Below are 16,777 nucleotides of genomic sequence, written 5' to 3'. Positions count from 1 at the left end.
TCTAAAGGACAGCTAGGAGGCTGCCTGGGCTGGAGAGGTGCTGCTGGCACAAGTTTGGAGAGGAAGCTGGTGTAATGGATTTGAGTGAAAGGGGAGGGGAGGGGGGATGGGTAGGGGAAGAGGGACACAGACAGAAGTGAGGTCAGAGAGGCAGACTTACAGAACACTGTGCAGCACTCATTCTGCCATGGGAAATATGTTCACTGGAAATTTAAGAGTGGACAGGTGACATGATCAGAAAGTTTAAGAAGGATGACTCTCACCACAGTAGAGGGATAGAATTTGCCCTTGAACAGCTGTGGCCTCGAGTTTGTAATTAATTCTGGGTTCTGTGGGCCATGCTTCAATGTCAAAGGTAACACCAGAACACCTCCACCGTGGAGGCACATGATGTGAGGTGTGAGTTTTGTCGTGGTGAGCTTTTGAGACGATAAATGACTATCTATAAAGAATGATCAAGACACAAAGGTACTCTCCAAGGTGACTGTGGGCTGAAACTGAACTTCAGTGTGTCTTCACTCTATTTCCATGAATTTTTTGATGATTTAAGGGTTTTAGATCAAACCATTGGCATCATTTTCATCTGCTGTTGAGCATCTCAGTAGTCTCAGTATGCTTTAAGGTGGGGACAGCTCAGTTTGTTTCTCTAGCAGAGGATAAGGGGGGAATTGGAAACATTCAAGAAAAAGCAGAAAAATCTGGAGAATACCAGTGCACTCAGTGATATGAGCTCTTGTGCCTAGTGTTTCCCTCCCTCCATTGTGTTTGAAATCAGGAAGAATGTAAAAGACTGTACTTTGAAAGTTTCAAGTTTTCTCTTGAGCCACAGGCATCTTCTCTACCCAGATTTTGCACAATCCACAGGATTTGTTAGACAAGAGCACGGGAGGAAAACACAAGGATCTCCCTGGAGGTCATTTCTCACGAGAAAGGGGAAGGGAACACACAGAAACTGTAAGAACTCTTCCTAGATGTCAGCTCGCAGTGATGCTACAGCTTAGGGAAATGAGAACACTCTCCTTCACAATGGCAGTAAGGGGAGTGAGGGCCTGACCAGAGCTGGAGCCTCTGGAGCAGAATGGCCTCCCTGCCAAGAGGCCACTTCAGCTCCATAGCACTCCCCTCTGGGGAGGTCAGCATACCAGCCAGATGATAACTTCAGCCTTGACTCACTAGAAGGCAGCCTCACTGTTGACTTGGAGTCATAGTGGTGAGATGAATGCATAGCTTCTTAGACTAGTTTTGTTTCAGTGGTTGCTATTTAACTATTGTTTCTTATCATTGTTATCATTACTACTAATTATATTGTTATTAGCCATATTTCTTCAACGTTTTTAGTTAACATAATTTAATTATTTAACTATGTAATTATTTAATTACAGCATTCACATCCACATATAATGCACTTTTTTTCTGGTTCAACTATAACCCACCCCCTCCTCCTCACTCTCTTCTTCTTGGTTCCCCTCCTCCATCACAAACACCCCTCCTACATCATGCCTCTCCCATGACAGGATCTTTTCTGCCTTTTCTATCCCCCAAGACCTCTTACTTCTATTCCAAGCCACCACCCACTTTCGTATCTACAAACAAAAGTGAGTTTGCGTCTAGAGCTCACATGTGACAGAGAACATGCAGTATTTGTCCATTGGAGTTTGGCTTTTTTTTTCAGTAAAACAAACAAACAAACAAACAAACAAAACAAAAAACAAAACCCCCAAAAAACCAAACCCTCATTTCCTAGCAGATTTTGGTACTTAAGATAGACCCAGGTGTCTGATGCTACTGCAAAAATTCAGCCTTGTTCAGCAGTTGCTGAGTCAACCTCCACCCTGTGCCCTAACATCATGGTGATTGCCCTCACTGAGTCAACTGAACTGTTACGCAAATCCCCAAACCACTGCTTACTTAAGTCTTAAATACACCACATTACGATGGCATTATCATATTAGAAAAATGATATGTGCATTATGTATCCTCCATTTGTTAATGCCCTAAAGCAGACTTAGAAACACATCCAACTCTAATGGGGTTGTCACAAGGGAAAGTGGACTCCAAACTGTAGTGTGGTACGTAAATATTTCAGCTTGTATATTGGATGTATGAAGAAACCTAATGCTCAAAGAAAAATGTAAACAATATATCTGAGCTATATGACATTCCTTTTTGTTTCCACATTTGTATTAAGATCAATAATCAATTCATCATTTCACCCACTGAGATTCACCATAGATACCGCAGTATTTCTTCCCAACTACCTCTCAGAAATTTATTTTAAACTAGTCAAGAGTTAGAGAAGGTATAATAGCTCTTTTTTTTTTTCCTTCAAAGCATAGTCATTGGATCATGATGTTAGAGGGTAGGGAAGAGGAAGAAAAAAAGTGGGGGGGCAGGCACAGAAGTAGAGGGCCAGACTGGAGATTGATCCAGAAAGCAGATCTCAGTCTCATATTATTGATGGAGTTAACCACAAGGTGATGTATCATCATGGACGTTATGAAGTTAGAGGCACAGCCCTTCAGATGGCCAGCAGTGAGGAAGACAGAATTGTCAGACAGTAAAACCAAATGTAATTGACTTTACATTTGGTAAACAATGCTGGCTTGGGCATGGGTGGCAAAATATGCAAAATGCTTACTATTGACCCTGTCCTGCAACAGTAGATACTGCTATCAAGTCCACAGAAGCACTTGTTAGCACAGGGAAGCCCAGCATGCTCTGTATACAGTACTTCATTTAATCCCTCTGATACCTGTGATTCCATATCTCTTTTGACAGATAGGTAAGCCAAAGAGATAGCATGGAACTTGAACCTGGACCTCTGTGCCTTGGAGGTCTATGGTAGTAATTAGCATAGAATAGAATTGCGTGTAGGAGTGTGTACTGTCAAACTGATAGGAATTCGGTGGCAGCCTCTTATGGCTTCTGTTCATATTGGGTGAGCACTGGGGTCAAATCATTAAATCTACTAATTGGTGAAATGCTCTGGGTGCAGTCAGCAGGAGTAGGGTTAGCTGTCTAAAGGAGCATCAAATAGAGAACACACATTTCTAAAAAGCAAAAAGCAACTTGGCTGCTTCTCCACTCACATCATGGCATGTGCACTTGGCGACTATCACTACATTGGCTGTTGTCTTATTTTAATGGAAGTATTTCTTTGCATGTGTCTCCTCCCTTCATGATTGACTATGGTGTGCTGTGTTTTCCTCTAAAAAAAAACCCAAGAATCATAGCTTGGTGTCTGTTTGATCTCTATTTTTAGAAACAAGTCACATTTTCATGTGAATCTGTTTAAATTAAATTGATCCCATTTGCTTGAATGATGTGAAATGCTGGTGTTCCAATGGCCTCTCTTATGCTTTTTGATATTTTTTTTGATTTTTAATATTTTTATTACGCTTTTTGATATTTTATGTGCTCTCCAATCAGTCGGACAGATAACAGGTGAAGCCCAAGAACCTGGTCACTGCTGCTCTAACACTGCTCCTAGACTTAGCCCCACAGATGATGGGGTGACACCCATGAGGAAACCGGAGGTCAACCTGGGCAGAGGTAAGGGCTGGTCGTTACCTAGTGAAGATCCTTAGGAATTATACACAGATGCTGCCCTGTCTCTGTCTTTCATCTTCAAGTCCTTGTTTTGTCCATTTGCCCCTTTTAAATTAATTATAATTAAGTTTATTCTCTTCTAATGGATATGGGATATGATGGCAGGAGTTGGCCCAGAGTCCTGAAGAGGAGTTTTGATACTGAAATTAGCTATAAATGCTGTGTTTTTAAAAATGCATTGATGCTTAAGATAAAAAACAAAAATAAAATTTCTGGTGTTAATTTTCAGATTAATCATATGCTATAGCCATACTCTCCATTAACTGACCAAACAGGTGAATATATCTTTGATAACAAGGTAATGGACATTAAGAGCTCCACTAGACCATTCTTTATATATATATATATATATATATATATATATATATATATATATATATAATTAGGTATTTTCCTCATTTACATTTCCAATGCTATCCCAAAAGTCCCCCATACCCTACCCCTACTCCCCTACCCACCCACTCCCACTTTTTTGGCCCTGGTGTTCCCCTGTACTGGGGCATATAAAGTTTGCAAGTCCAATGGGCCTCTCTTTCCAGTGATGGCCGACTAGGCCATCTTTTGATACATATGCAGCTAGAGTCAAGAGCTCCGGAGTACTGGTTAGTTCATAATGTTGTTCCACCAATAGGGTTGCAAATCCCTTTAGCTCCTTGGGTACTTTCTCCATTGGGGGCCCTGTGATCCATCCAATAGCTGACTGTGAGCATCCACTTCTATGTTTGCTAGGCCCTGGCATAGTCTCACAAGAGACAGCTATATCTGGGTCCTTTCAGCAAAATCTTGCTAGTGTATGCAATGGTGTCAGCGTTTGGAAGCTGATTATGGGGTGGATCCCTGGATATGGCAGTCTCTGGATGGTCCATCCTTTCGTCACAGCTCCAAACTTTGTCTCTGTAATTCCTTCCATGGGTGTTTTGTTCCCAATTCTAAGAAGGGGCACAGTGTCCACACTTTGGTCTTCGTTCTTGAGTTTCATGCGTTTAGCAAATTGTATCTTATATCTTGGGTATCTTACTAATAAGTGGATATTAGCCCAGAAACTTAGGATACCCAAGATAGACCATTCTTTACAAGGGTTCGTGTAAACTTTTCAGCCTTTTCAGAATTAGGGAAGAATTCAGTGCTGTCGATGTATAATGGGACTGATAGCTCATCTTCAGGATTGCCAGCTAAGCATCAAGTCAACGAATGTGACTCACACATCTGCTCAATGTTCTGTGTCTTTGATGAATGCTGTTTAAAATCACTCTGGTTTGAATGTATATGTGGATGGGAACTCATTCTTTTCACCACATCATCCTATTTCCAATGTTTAACACAAGTTATCAAGCACTATGAGACAGCTTCATGGATGCCATAGAAGGTACACGAGAGACATCCTTCCACTTTGGTCATCATGAAAAGGTCAGGTGACATTTGCAGTGGAGTCACAGGAGAGCGAAGCTGAACTATTGGAGGGGACATCCCTTTAGAGGAATTCTGGTGAACCTCCCAAACACACATTATATACAAGGATGTTCTTGAGGAGACTGCACTCCAGGAAGGAAGTCTAGGCCTTGGGAAGAAAAAGGGGGGAGTCATGAGGCTCTTACAACCAGATGCAGTACTGACCACACGAACAATACTATTGATTGCCACAAGAATTTTGCCAGTTGAATATGGATACTACCATTTTATAGATAAGAAAATGAAAGCTTAGAGAAGTGCCTTTTGCTAGGTTCCTGTAGCTAGTAAACACAAGAGCTACATGTGCACTAAGCCTATCTGACCCCCACCCACCAGGCACATGCTCCAGACACAGATCCAGTGGGCCTGTTGATGAATATTGCTCTGTAAAATGCTTCCTCAAAGCTCATGAGATTGCCATGAAAACTACTCTTTTTACTCACTGCTATCTCTGAGGAAGGCTTCAATTACCCACTCTCTGGTGCTTTGGGAATGTTCTGTTTGCCTTCTCTGTGCTGTGTGTGTTCATATAATAGCTCAGCTGGGTGTCATTAGCACATTTTCTCCCAGAATTTAGACAGTATATTATTACATGGTGACTAGGCAATTTTATTCCCCTGTTTTCATGAATGCTCTTTAATTAATCCATAAATTTAGAGGGCAGGTTTAAAAACCAGATGACATTATTTAAGTGTTTTCCATAACTGACTCTTCAATAACATTTTGTGCAGGAATTTGAACAGTGACAGATAAACTAAGAAGAAATTTGACATCCTGGGCTTTTCACCATTGTTCCAACATAGTTGTGTTCTAAATCAGTCACAGTCTGTAGTGAAATAAAAATGGACTACATCTTTTTTCAGGTGACTTTGCTACATGCCATCTGGGCAGGCAATTTGACTCTATATATCCCTCCAGAGCTCTTATGTACAGTTTTCGAAATTACCAATTGAATCCCTTATAAGTAGATGACTCATAAAAGCCAACCTTAGCCTCATTATTATTAAAATTTTACACCTTTGTACAAATGTAAAAATATATTTCTAAATATAGGTTTTAAGGGAATGTCATGTCAGCTATTTTTCTGCCTATTATCCAAGTGGTTTGCAGTACTACCTGGCAAGAGACTGAGGCAGACAACAAAGAATATGTTTGAAGAGTGGAGTGTCAACATTGTAGAGTCTGTGGAGGGAAAGGGGAAGATAAGACCAGGGTTTTGTTTCTCTTAGATTCTCACTGGCAGTACTATAGGTAAAATAGTTACCAAAAATCGAAATCAAGGCCAAGTTGAGAAGATAAAGGACTCAGTATCAAACATCATGATCTGAGTTCCGTCCCTGGCTTCCACAGAGTGGAGGGAGAAAACTGACTACTGAAAGTTGACCTCTGACCTCCATTTGTGCACTGTGGTATGTCAAACAACCACTCCCCACACATACAATATACAAATGCAAAAAAAAAAAAATTGAGGACTCAAGGGAGCAAAGAAAATAAGGAAGATATGTTTGCATAAGTTTACATTATATACTGGTAGAATAATTTGTAATAATTCATAGAATTTGTACATGTGTCCTTTTGTGTGTATATGTACATGTGTATGTATTTGTCTATCTGTCTTGGGTAATTTTCTATTACTGTGATAAAATACCATGGCCAAGTGTGTTAGTCAGGGTTTTCTAGATAACAATGTATAAAATGGATCTCTCTATGTGTACAGAAAGTGGATTTATTAGAATGATCTTTAGACTGTGGTCCAGCTAATCCTATAATCGTTGTTCAGCCCAACAATCTCATCCAGTCTTTATCATATGCTTGAGTTCTGAATAAGTAGGCTCCAATGCCAATGAAGAAATGGACTTACTAGAGAGAGCAAGAGAAGACAAAGGAAGAGACAGAGCTTCCTTCTTTCATATCCTTTATATAGGCTGTCAGAAAAAGGTATTGCCAAATTAAAGGTGGATGTTCCCACCTCAAAGATCTGGATTACAAGTGGCTCTCCCACTTTAAATGATTTAATTAAGAAAAAAATTTCTCATGGGTGTGTACAGTGCTTTGCATTTTAATTAATTTTTGATGTAGTCAAGTTGACAACCAATAATAGCACGAGGCAACTTATCAAAGAAAATGGTTTAGTTTAATTTTGCATTATTGTTTGAGAGGACTGGAGCATATGATGGCAGCACACAGGCCACCCAGTGCTCATGTGATGTGCAAGGAGGAGTCATGAGAGAACACTGAGAATGGCTGGTCTTTTGAAACCTCAAAGCTCACCCCTTATGGCACACTTCCTCCAACAAAGCCACACTCTAATCATTCTAAAACAGTTCCTTCAACCAGAGACCAAGTATTCAAATATATGAGCCTATGGGGGACACTCGTTCATCCTACCAAATTCCAATTCCTTGTCCCCATAGGCCTGTAGCCACATCATAGCGCAAAACTAACTTAGTCCTACTTCAAGAGTCCCTGTAGGCTTTTACAGTCTCAACATTGAATACGTATCCAAGTCTACATGTCTTCTGATCTTCAAGGCAATGCTTTAATTCTAAACCCATGTAAAATAAAGAAAAAAAAAACCTAAATCAATGCTTGCAATACACAATGGTACAGAATATATATTACTATTGAAGAGTGGAGAAGGGGTCATAGGGAGGAAATTCCAAGCCAAAACACCACACCTTCTAATCCTTCCCAAGCAGTTCCAACAAGTATTCAAACCACATGACTAATGTCCAAGTACATGACCGTTGGGGATTCATTCTCATCCAAACCACCGCGGTATCTATGTTGGTGTGTGCGTGTACCTGCATGTGTGGGTGAATGTCCAAGTGTGTATGTAGGTCAGAGGTCACCCTTGGTTGTCATTTCTAAAGCATTGTTCATCCTGTTTCATTTGTTGTTGTGTTTGGTTTGTTTTGAGACAGAATCTCTTACTGAACCTGTAAGTAACCTTCAAGTAACATAGTGGGAGGGGCCAGCAATCCCCAGGACCCCACCTACCTCCTGATCCCTAGCGCTAATTTACAGGTGTGGACTACAACACCTGGACACAGCATGCCTTACTGACTGAGCTATCTCCCCAGTCCTAACTTTGGTTTGTAAATGAAAAATATTAGAATAATTGGGCTGGAGAGATGCCTCAGTGGGTAAAGACGTTTCCTGTGCCAAGTCTTGTGACTGAATTCCACCTCTGCAACACACAGGAAGGTGGAGAAGAGAACTGACTCCACAGAGATGTCCTGTGACATGGTTAGGTCCTGCTTTGGACATGCACACACCAGACAGAAACACATCATATATCAGATTTAATATTTAATGAATCATTAAGGCAATGGAAAATGCTGAGATAATGCCTTGGAAGCTCTGTGTCTCTGAGCCTTCATTTGGGAATTCGCAGTCACCCACTTTCATCTCTCCTGCACGCATCGTTCAGAAGGACGAGTAACCCAGTAAATACTCGGAAACCCAAGTGAACTTTCAAAGACATAGCAAACCTGTGAATCCTGATTCTCCAGGGAGTCTTACATCAGAACTTGTGAAATACTTCAGCAGTGTTGTAGAAATGTTGTTTATGTTGGACACTGTCCCACACCACAAGGTCCAGTCTCACTCTGTGGTCCTGTTTTGACAAATTCATTGGTTTCTAAGCATAGATGGCATGTAACCCGACATGGAATACAAATTGGCATCTCTACTAAAATGTCATACCTCAACAATAAAGGTTTTTTGATGATTGAATCTAACCAGAGATGCTTTAACATATTGGGGTGGTATGTGATATATTTGTTATGTCGGGACCATGGCCCCGTGTCTAAATGTCTACTGAGGTAGAGGTACTCTTGATGTTGTGGGAGGCTATGAGTTTGAAGACATATAAATACTTTTCTGCTTATTGTGAAATATTTTCTTTCAAATATTAGTATTTGAAATGAAAGTAGGGTATATTGTGCATTGTAATTGTGAGATAATTTATTGATAATAAGATATAAGTGTAGTGGAGAGTGTTGTGTTTGCTCACTTCAACATGCCCGATGTTCAATTTTTATATTAATGTGTTTATTAAATTTGAAAGTATTTCTTTTCACAATGAAGGAAAGGCATTTCCCAATCATGGTCCATGTTGTTAACATCTTATCAACTGAAGGTTTGATATATAACTTTAGTGTCCCCCTTGATGACATATAAAATCTCATACATAGCCTATAAAATTCTATATTTTAGATTCTGCTTTGTACACATTGATCTAAGTGACCTATTTCTCATATCTCTCTTTCCCTCTCCCTCTCCCTCCCCACCCTGCCTCTCTCTTTTTGTGGCACTGAATGGAAATCTAGGGACAGAGGAAAAAACAGCCATCAGTGCAAATGAGCAACCAGAGCAAGCTGCACAAGAGATGCACACACTGAAAGAAGAAGCCATGAAGAAAGATGAATCTTTCCAGCCTGGGGATACTGATGCCCATGCAGGAGTGAGGGAGGAAGCAAGGATGCAGAAAAATGGTACCCGCCATCCCCAGGATGCTGGCATAGATGTGGAACTCAGAGAGAGAGTGGGGATGCAGGAAGATGGTACCTGTCATCCCCAGGGTGCTGACATGGATGTGGGATTAAAGGAGAGAGCAGGGATGCAGGAAGATGGTACCCACTATCCCCAGGATGCTGACATGAATGTGGGACTAAGGGAGAGAGTAGGGATGCAGGAAGATGGTACCTGCCATCCCCAGGATGCTGGCATGGATGTGGAACTGGAAGAGAAAACAGGGATGCAGGAAGATGGTACCCACCATCTCCAGGATGCTGACATGGATGTAGAACTGAGAGAGAGAGCAGGAATGGAGGAAGATGGTACCTGTCATCCCCAGAATGCTGGCATGGATGTGGAACTGGAAGAGAGAACAGGGATGCAGGAAGATGGTACCCACCATCCCCAGGATGCTGACATGGATGTGGGATTGAGGGAGAGAGCAGGGATACAGGAAGATGGTACCTGCTATCCCCAGAATGCTAACATGGATGTGGGACTGAGGGAGAAAGCAGGGATTTCAGAGGTTCCCTTAGGGGAGAGGAGTCCTACAGGAGTTCTGCTGGCATCAGCAGAACAGTCTACAGAGAAAGGGGAGTGTTATCTGAACATAGCTAGCGAGGCAGAGGCAGGCACAGAAGGAAGTGGCAGGCATGGGGAGGAGCAGTTGATCCCCACAGGAAAGGTAGCAGCAGAAGGCTCTGTGTTTCTAAGTGTAGAGCAGGCTGGAGACAGACAGAAGGATGAGGACCTGGGCAGGCAGGCCTTGCCGCAGACACAGATGGAGAAAGGAAGAGCAGTTTCTGAAGCTGGGCAAGAATTGGAGAAGGCAGAGTTCACAGACAGCGCAGGGCTCAGCTCAGAGACTCTTGAGGAAGCAGCAGTTCTGAAAGAAGTAGGCACTTCTGAAGTGAAGGAGGCAGAGAGGGAAGTGGGCTCCCCCAAAACAGATGGAGACCAAGGAGAAGAGGAAGCTCTTACAGAGCTGGAGATCATGGGGCCTATGGAGGACACAGGGCCAGAGAGAAAGGATGGTTTTGAAGAGACAGTACTCGGGGGAGAGAGAGCAGCCACAGAGAGGAAGGACTTTCTGGAAGAAGCTCCCTTCAGCACCTCAACAGAAGTTCAAGCAAGCCCCAGGGAGGTTTTCAGGGGCAACCATGAGGAACTCTGTAAGGAAGACACAGCAAGGGAGGGCGTCATAGCTGACACAGAATCCACCGTGGAACAGGATCTGCGAGCAGTGTTCCCTGGGGAATTAGCTGCAGCTGGAGGCATAGAGAAAGTTGAGAGGCTCACACCACCTCTGAGGGAAACTGGATCTGAAAGAGAAAAGGAGACAGGACCTGAGGTGCTGAAGACAGAAGACTTGTTAGGAAAGCAAAAGGTTAAAGGGGAAGAGGAGGGCACAGTGAAGGAAGTGGGTTTTGAGGAAGAGGACCGTGTATCCAGCCCTGAGATGGAGGCTCATGTCAACGATGTAGAACCCACAGGGGCTACTGAGTTGGGGGAGGCTACAAAGCTTCTAGAAGATCCTCCCAAAGAAAGAGCCATTACCTTGTCTGAAACAACACCTCAGTTTGAGAAATCCCCAAAAGAGAGTGAAGCCACAGCCACAGAACACAAAGGAGGAGAGGAGCTGCCAGGCCAGGAGAGCAAGGCTCTATTGCCTCAGGGGAGGGGCCTCAGCCATGATGGAGAAGGGCTGTTAGGAGCTCCTGGACCTGAGCCAGCAGACAAAGCCCAGGGACCAGAGGGCTTTTTCACAGCCAGATGTGAAGAGTGGGCTGCCAAGGAACTGGACAGCAGTGTGGGGCCAGAGAGACTGGAGGAAGACCAGCCTTTGCAAGCACAAAGAGAGGACATCCAGAGAATGACCCAGGGAAACCTTCCCAAGGAAAGGCTCACCAGGGCAGTGGTGGTCTGTGGAGAAGCCAAGGGTGAGAACCCGCAGGGGGAAGGGAGCGAGGATAAAGAGTGTCTTCCAGGGACAGGGACTGGCAGCCTGACAGGGCAAAACTGGAACATGGGAGGAAGCATAGTGGAGGCTGAAGAGGATCCACATGGAGGAGGAATTGAAGAACCAACTGCAGAGCAGAGGGAGGAGGAGTCGGCAGAGTCAAAGTCAGCTGATGGGATCCCTGCGGTCTCTTCCACTGCAAATGCTCAAAAGGAAACCCGGGACAGGGCAGGTGAGGCTCTAGGAGAAGCAGCAGCAGTGGAAGAAAGGACGGGCACCGAGGACATGACGCCAAGAACAGAGAAGGTAGCAGTGGTGGAGGAAGTGACATCAGCAGGGGCTATGGTGGAGACCGAACAGGAACAGGCGCCTGAAGCGCAGGACAGAGAGGGAGGGGAAGCAAAGGCTTCTCAGCACACAGGTACTGCTGGGGAGGACACAGGGTCTACAGGGAAGGACGAGGAACACCAGTCAGGAGCAGCTGAAGAGTTCAGAGAATCAGTGTCTCAGAGAGAGACAGCTTAGCAGAGTGTGTCTAGAGGCAGCACCTCCAAGGAAACTGGATTTTTCTAGAACTCAGAAGCATCTGGAGAGACTGCAAAGAGAACGTAAGAGGGCCGATGTGCCCTTGAGTAAGAGGTCTCATGACAGCCGGTGAGCTGCAGTCTGGTGTGTTTCCAGGACATCTTAGAAAGCTCGCATGGGTCTCCTGTCTGTGACGCAGCCTTCACTGGTGTCTCCCATGTTCTTATGTGTTCTTCAGTTCCGTGCTGCTCAGCCCCGAGCTGGCCTGAAGGGTCTGGTGGACACGGGGAGGCGCTAAAGCACTCAGAGGAGGCAAAGGAGCTCTCTCTGTGGTCCTTTACTCACACGCCATCTTTGTAAACGGGGTTTCCCGAATTGAAGTCTGTAAGTCTCACAAGGCTCAAGGACAAAATATACAATAGAGAGGTCGGACACTGAGGAGCTCAGGGAGGAGAAAGAGTGTGACCAAATTATATTGTATGAAAAATTTAAAAAGCATGCAGAGAAGAATGTGCCCTCAGTTACAGAGCCCAGAAAGAAAGAGTTAAAAGTCATTTTGAATTCTCCACATTAGCTTTCTTTCACACACACATATAAAATCCACACCCTCGATTCCTCCCAAATCGCCACCACGGCTTTGGTTTTTGCAGGATGGAATAAAACTCGTCTGTGGACATTTAATCTTGTAATGCTTCTGTGCTTTTACCTCTGATGTTTTACAAAGTTTAATCAATGTATGTTTCCCATGCATAGATTACAAACGCTATACATATTTAATATGCAATGTTTAAAATGCCTAAGTTTTGAATGGTGTTAGTAAACACCAAAATATATTTATTTTACAGTCTGTCATTTCCAAGATATCATCACATTGCTAGCTAGCACATACTTACTATTATTTTGAGTGATTTTATCATCAGTACTATCTTTTTCCTTGCCAGGATATTGTGAAACTGTCTTGGTTAAAGATGCAGAGTGGGAACAGACTGAGGTGGGTTCTTCACCAGGAGTTCAGCGTTTCTTTTAGCTCACTGCTGGCCTGAGCTGGTCTCAATTGTTGACACTGGTCAGTAGGTTAGTAACCATGATGATATAGCTCAAGTAGATGTCCCCTCAAGGGAGCTGTGGCCCCAAACAGAGAACTGGGGCGGGGGGGGGGGGAGAGGGTACTGAACATTCCACACAGGTAGTGTGCCTATATTTAAATCAAAGTGATGATTTATTCAAACATTTGACTTTTACCAAAGATTACCAGAAGGCTGATGGCTTGATTTTGTTTTAATCACTTATCTGACAGTTAAATATTATTCCTAAGTTCATGCATGGGTATTGTATCTTAGCCACCTTAGAAATTCACTGTCTCTTGGAAACGTTACCTCTTTCTATTTACACCTGAGAGGTGGGAAAGGTAATGTGCAAATCTTCCTGAAAAGGTCCTTTATATGTGTTTGAATCCTGTTTTATTTGGTGGAGAAGAAATGTATGGCTCTCAGCATTTTGTTCTTGGGAGCATTATCTACCAGGCGTCGCAAATGTAAATGAGATATGTATATAATCTAGGTAAGTGTGAGAGGGGTGTGATGGCCATGGGGGGAAGACATGGTCCATCACACACACTCTGGGAAGATGTGGTCTATCTGACACCGTCTGTACCTGATGTCACCCTGAAGATCAGCAGCCCACCCTCCAAAGTTCTGTTATTTCAAACCTGAGTGACCCCACAGTGCACAGTAAGCCAGCAGTCACAACCGCTCTCCAGATGGCACCCAGATAACATTTCCTTGTTGGGTATCAGCCTGTTCTGAGGGGCTGGGTTTCCGTTAACACGGTCCATGCTCCAAAGCTCACAGTGTTGACCCCTTTTAAAAAGTGAGGAGAAGAAAAATTTCCAAGACAGCAATTTCCCAGCCAGGAGGAGAATCAACCTTTTATGGGGCACTTTTATGAGTGAACTCTTGCCCCACAAAAGCTTCAGATATATCTAGGTTTAAATGCATCAATATTTTAATTTTCTTGATTCTATTATGTAGCCAAAGTTGAGGAGTCATGCGGTCTGCCATCTGCTTTGTATTTCTCTTGTCAAGATGTCCTGTTGTTATAGATGGTTTTAATTCTGATGAACAATGGAGCTTTGTGATAACCAGTGATAGAGCTGTACCAGAGCAGACATGTTGGCACAGAGAATAGACAGATCATTTCACCAGGAACGCCAATACATCAAGCTTACCGCCTGCTTCTTGTCATAATTAGAAACTGCATAGAGTTTGGGGAGGGTGGACTAGAAACTGCTGTTATAGGAAACCCTGGAGGTGATTCTAAAGTGTTCTACAGCCTAAACACTGCTGAGGTAGGTCATTGGTTACAACAAATCTCATCTTGGTTGCAAAGCAAATCACAGGTGTATTGTCAAGTTCATCTTTGTCTCCATGCCTTTTCTGATCCACATGTCCTCCTGTGTGGTCATCTGAAGGAGATGACAGTCACCATAAAAATGATGAAGCCGCCCTTCAGCTCACTTCAGTATGGTTGTGTGCAGTGTATTTGGAAGACTTCTGTCTCCCCACTGAAGAACAAGTCGACGGAATCCAACCACAGCCTCCCTGTCCCATGCTCTGTGTTTGTGACAATATCATCTGCTCCACATGTGGTTCCCCGTGTTACCCACATTCCTGTGCCTTCTACACGATTTGCCCCTGGTGTTGCCCCTCTGCCACAGAGCAGTTTAAACACAGGACTGATGAGAAAGATTGGAAACTCCTTAATCACTTTGAAAAGAGAGTTTTGTGCGATGTGTTATATGGAAATTGCATTGGATTATTTTTATACTTAACACCTTCCATCAGCCCAGCCTGTAGTGTAGCTCTACAATCTGCATGTGGGCTTCACTGTGAAATTCAGTGTTGTGATGTTTTGATTGAGTAAATTTTATCTCTGCAAATATTACACCAATAAAATTATGCTGAGCAAAACTGATTTCTTCCCCATAGTTTATTCATTATTTAAAAACAATACATTTGCAGGCTTGACAAAGAAGAGTTGACTTTTAAGATGGTTTGTGTTATTTTCTTGTAGAATTTGAATGACAAGAACAGATAAACAAGGGCAGCCTTATTGGGCTATACTTTTAAGTGTATGGGTTTGCAGACTGCCTGCTTTCATCTGCATCTCCTAGATTCCTGGGATAATGCCAGAGAGGAGAGTTATTCTCACCACTTTATCGACAAGCATAAACGGAGGTCAGTGTAGTTAAGTGCCTGTCTGAAGTTACGGTCAAGCTCAGGTCACATAGCTTCTACCTTAGACTAGCTTTGGAAATACCAGACACTATGTCTAGGAAGATTCTAGACTAGGACACTAAGTGTTGGTCTCCACATGTTTCGTTGAAGGAGAAAATATCTTACTAATACATTTGCTAACAGTGTGTGTGTGTGTGTGTGTGTGTGTGTGTGTGTATGTGTGTGTGTGTGTGGTGTTTTCATCCAGTGTTCACCAAAGAACAAGGAGTTTTACATGGTTCAGGAGATGATAGACTGCCAAGGAAACTTAGGAAGAATTGGGCTTTTCGATTGAATTTTGAAGAAAGCCATTCCCGTCACTTTATAAACTTCACTGAGGTAAATTTACAGCATAGGTGAGTTCTCTGCCCTCCTTATGATCAATAATTTGCCACTGTTCGTGCCCTTGGAAAATGATTGTTTGAACAAAGAAGAGAAAATCTCTAAGGAATGTATTTAGTGGGTAAAATATTTGAACAGGCTCAAGGATGCTCCGGAGACGTTGCTGTGACCTCGGGTAATATTTCCTTCAGTCCTTCTCTACACTCAATTATGTCATGAAAAAGAAATTCTCTGTCACCATGGCTTACAGAAGAGGCACGAGAGAATGGAATAAATAAAGCTGGAACTCCTTAAGAATCACTTCCTAACTACCCCACCTAACCCTTCCCTGTCTTCTTCCTTTGTGCAATTTTCATTCTCCAGATGCACCCAATGACGGGATAACCATGCCCCCACCACAATAACCAGGACTCAGGTTAAGAGATGAAGGTGAGGGTAGTTGATAATCACATTTTTTTTTCTTTTTTCTTTTCTCTTTTTATAATTTCTTCCAGACCGTTAAGATTCTTTATCCATCTGTGTGACCCTTACGGTAATTTGCAATATGGAAGTATACCCATTTTTAAAACGAAAAGGAGATACAGAGAAATTCTAAGAGACAACCTGCTGTCAGGCTATCTGCTTCGCAGATGTCTCCTGGTCTTTATTTAGTGCATACTCACAATTAAAGGTGTAGTAAGGACTCATATATATGGCGGGAGAAACCTCCTAGGTTATCAGAAGTCTGGGTACTGTGGTAACAGAGATACCTCCAAGCTGTTGTGAAAACACTCCCTGAGGGGAGATGGTTCTTTTCTTGGTTTATTGCCAAGGCTGGACCTCGTTGTTTTAGAATGACCTCAGGGCCAGCCTGTGGTCAAGGTCATCCATTATACTTCCTTGACCACAGAGGCAGAGTCTTACACTTTACACTTTCTATTTTACTGTGGTTTGCTGGTCATCGAATGACCCAGTTTAGACAAAGCTGAAATGACATGCACTGAAGGACTCGCTTCAATGAATGATTAACAGAACCTTCTGGAAGAGTTGCAGCTATTTTCTTCCCACAAAACTAATTGAGGACCAGACTGAACCTTCAGCTGACACTGTATTAAGA

The 16,777-nt window shown here is 43.0% G+C and overlaps 1 protein-coding gene across 1 annotated transcript in view; it reads left to right on the top strand.

Moving 5' to 3' along the window:
• Positions 1-13,218, top strand: part of Erich3 (glutamate rich 3) — a 103,288-nt gene extending 90,070 nt beyond the window's left edge. The window contains exons 13-14 of the mRNA XM_029475551.2: positions 3,430-3,552; positions 9,393-13,218. Coding sequence (XP_029331411.2) covers positions 3,430-3,552; positions 9,393-12,064 — 2,795 coding nt within the window. The 3' untranslated portion in view covers positions 12,065-13,218. The remainder of the gene's footprint in view (positions 1-3,429; positions 3,553-9,392) is intronic.
• The last annotated feature ends 3,559 nt before the right edge of the window (positions 13,219-16,777 follow it).

This window comes from Mus caroli, unplaced genomic scaffold, assembly GCF_978045245.1.
Source record: "Mus caroli unplaced genomic scaffold, Mus_caroli_1 scaffold_3, whole genome shotgun sequence".
In the NCBI taxonomy this organism is placed as follows: domain Eukaryota; kingdom Metazoa; phylum Chordata; class Mammalia; order Rodentia; family Muridae; genus Mus; species Mus caroli.
The sequence above is the reverse complement of the archived record's forward strand: the minus strand, read 5'-3'. Positions and strand labels throughout refer to the sequence as shown.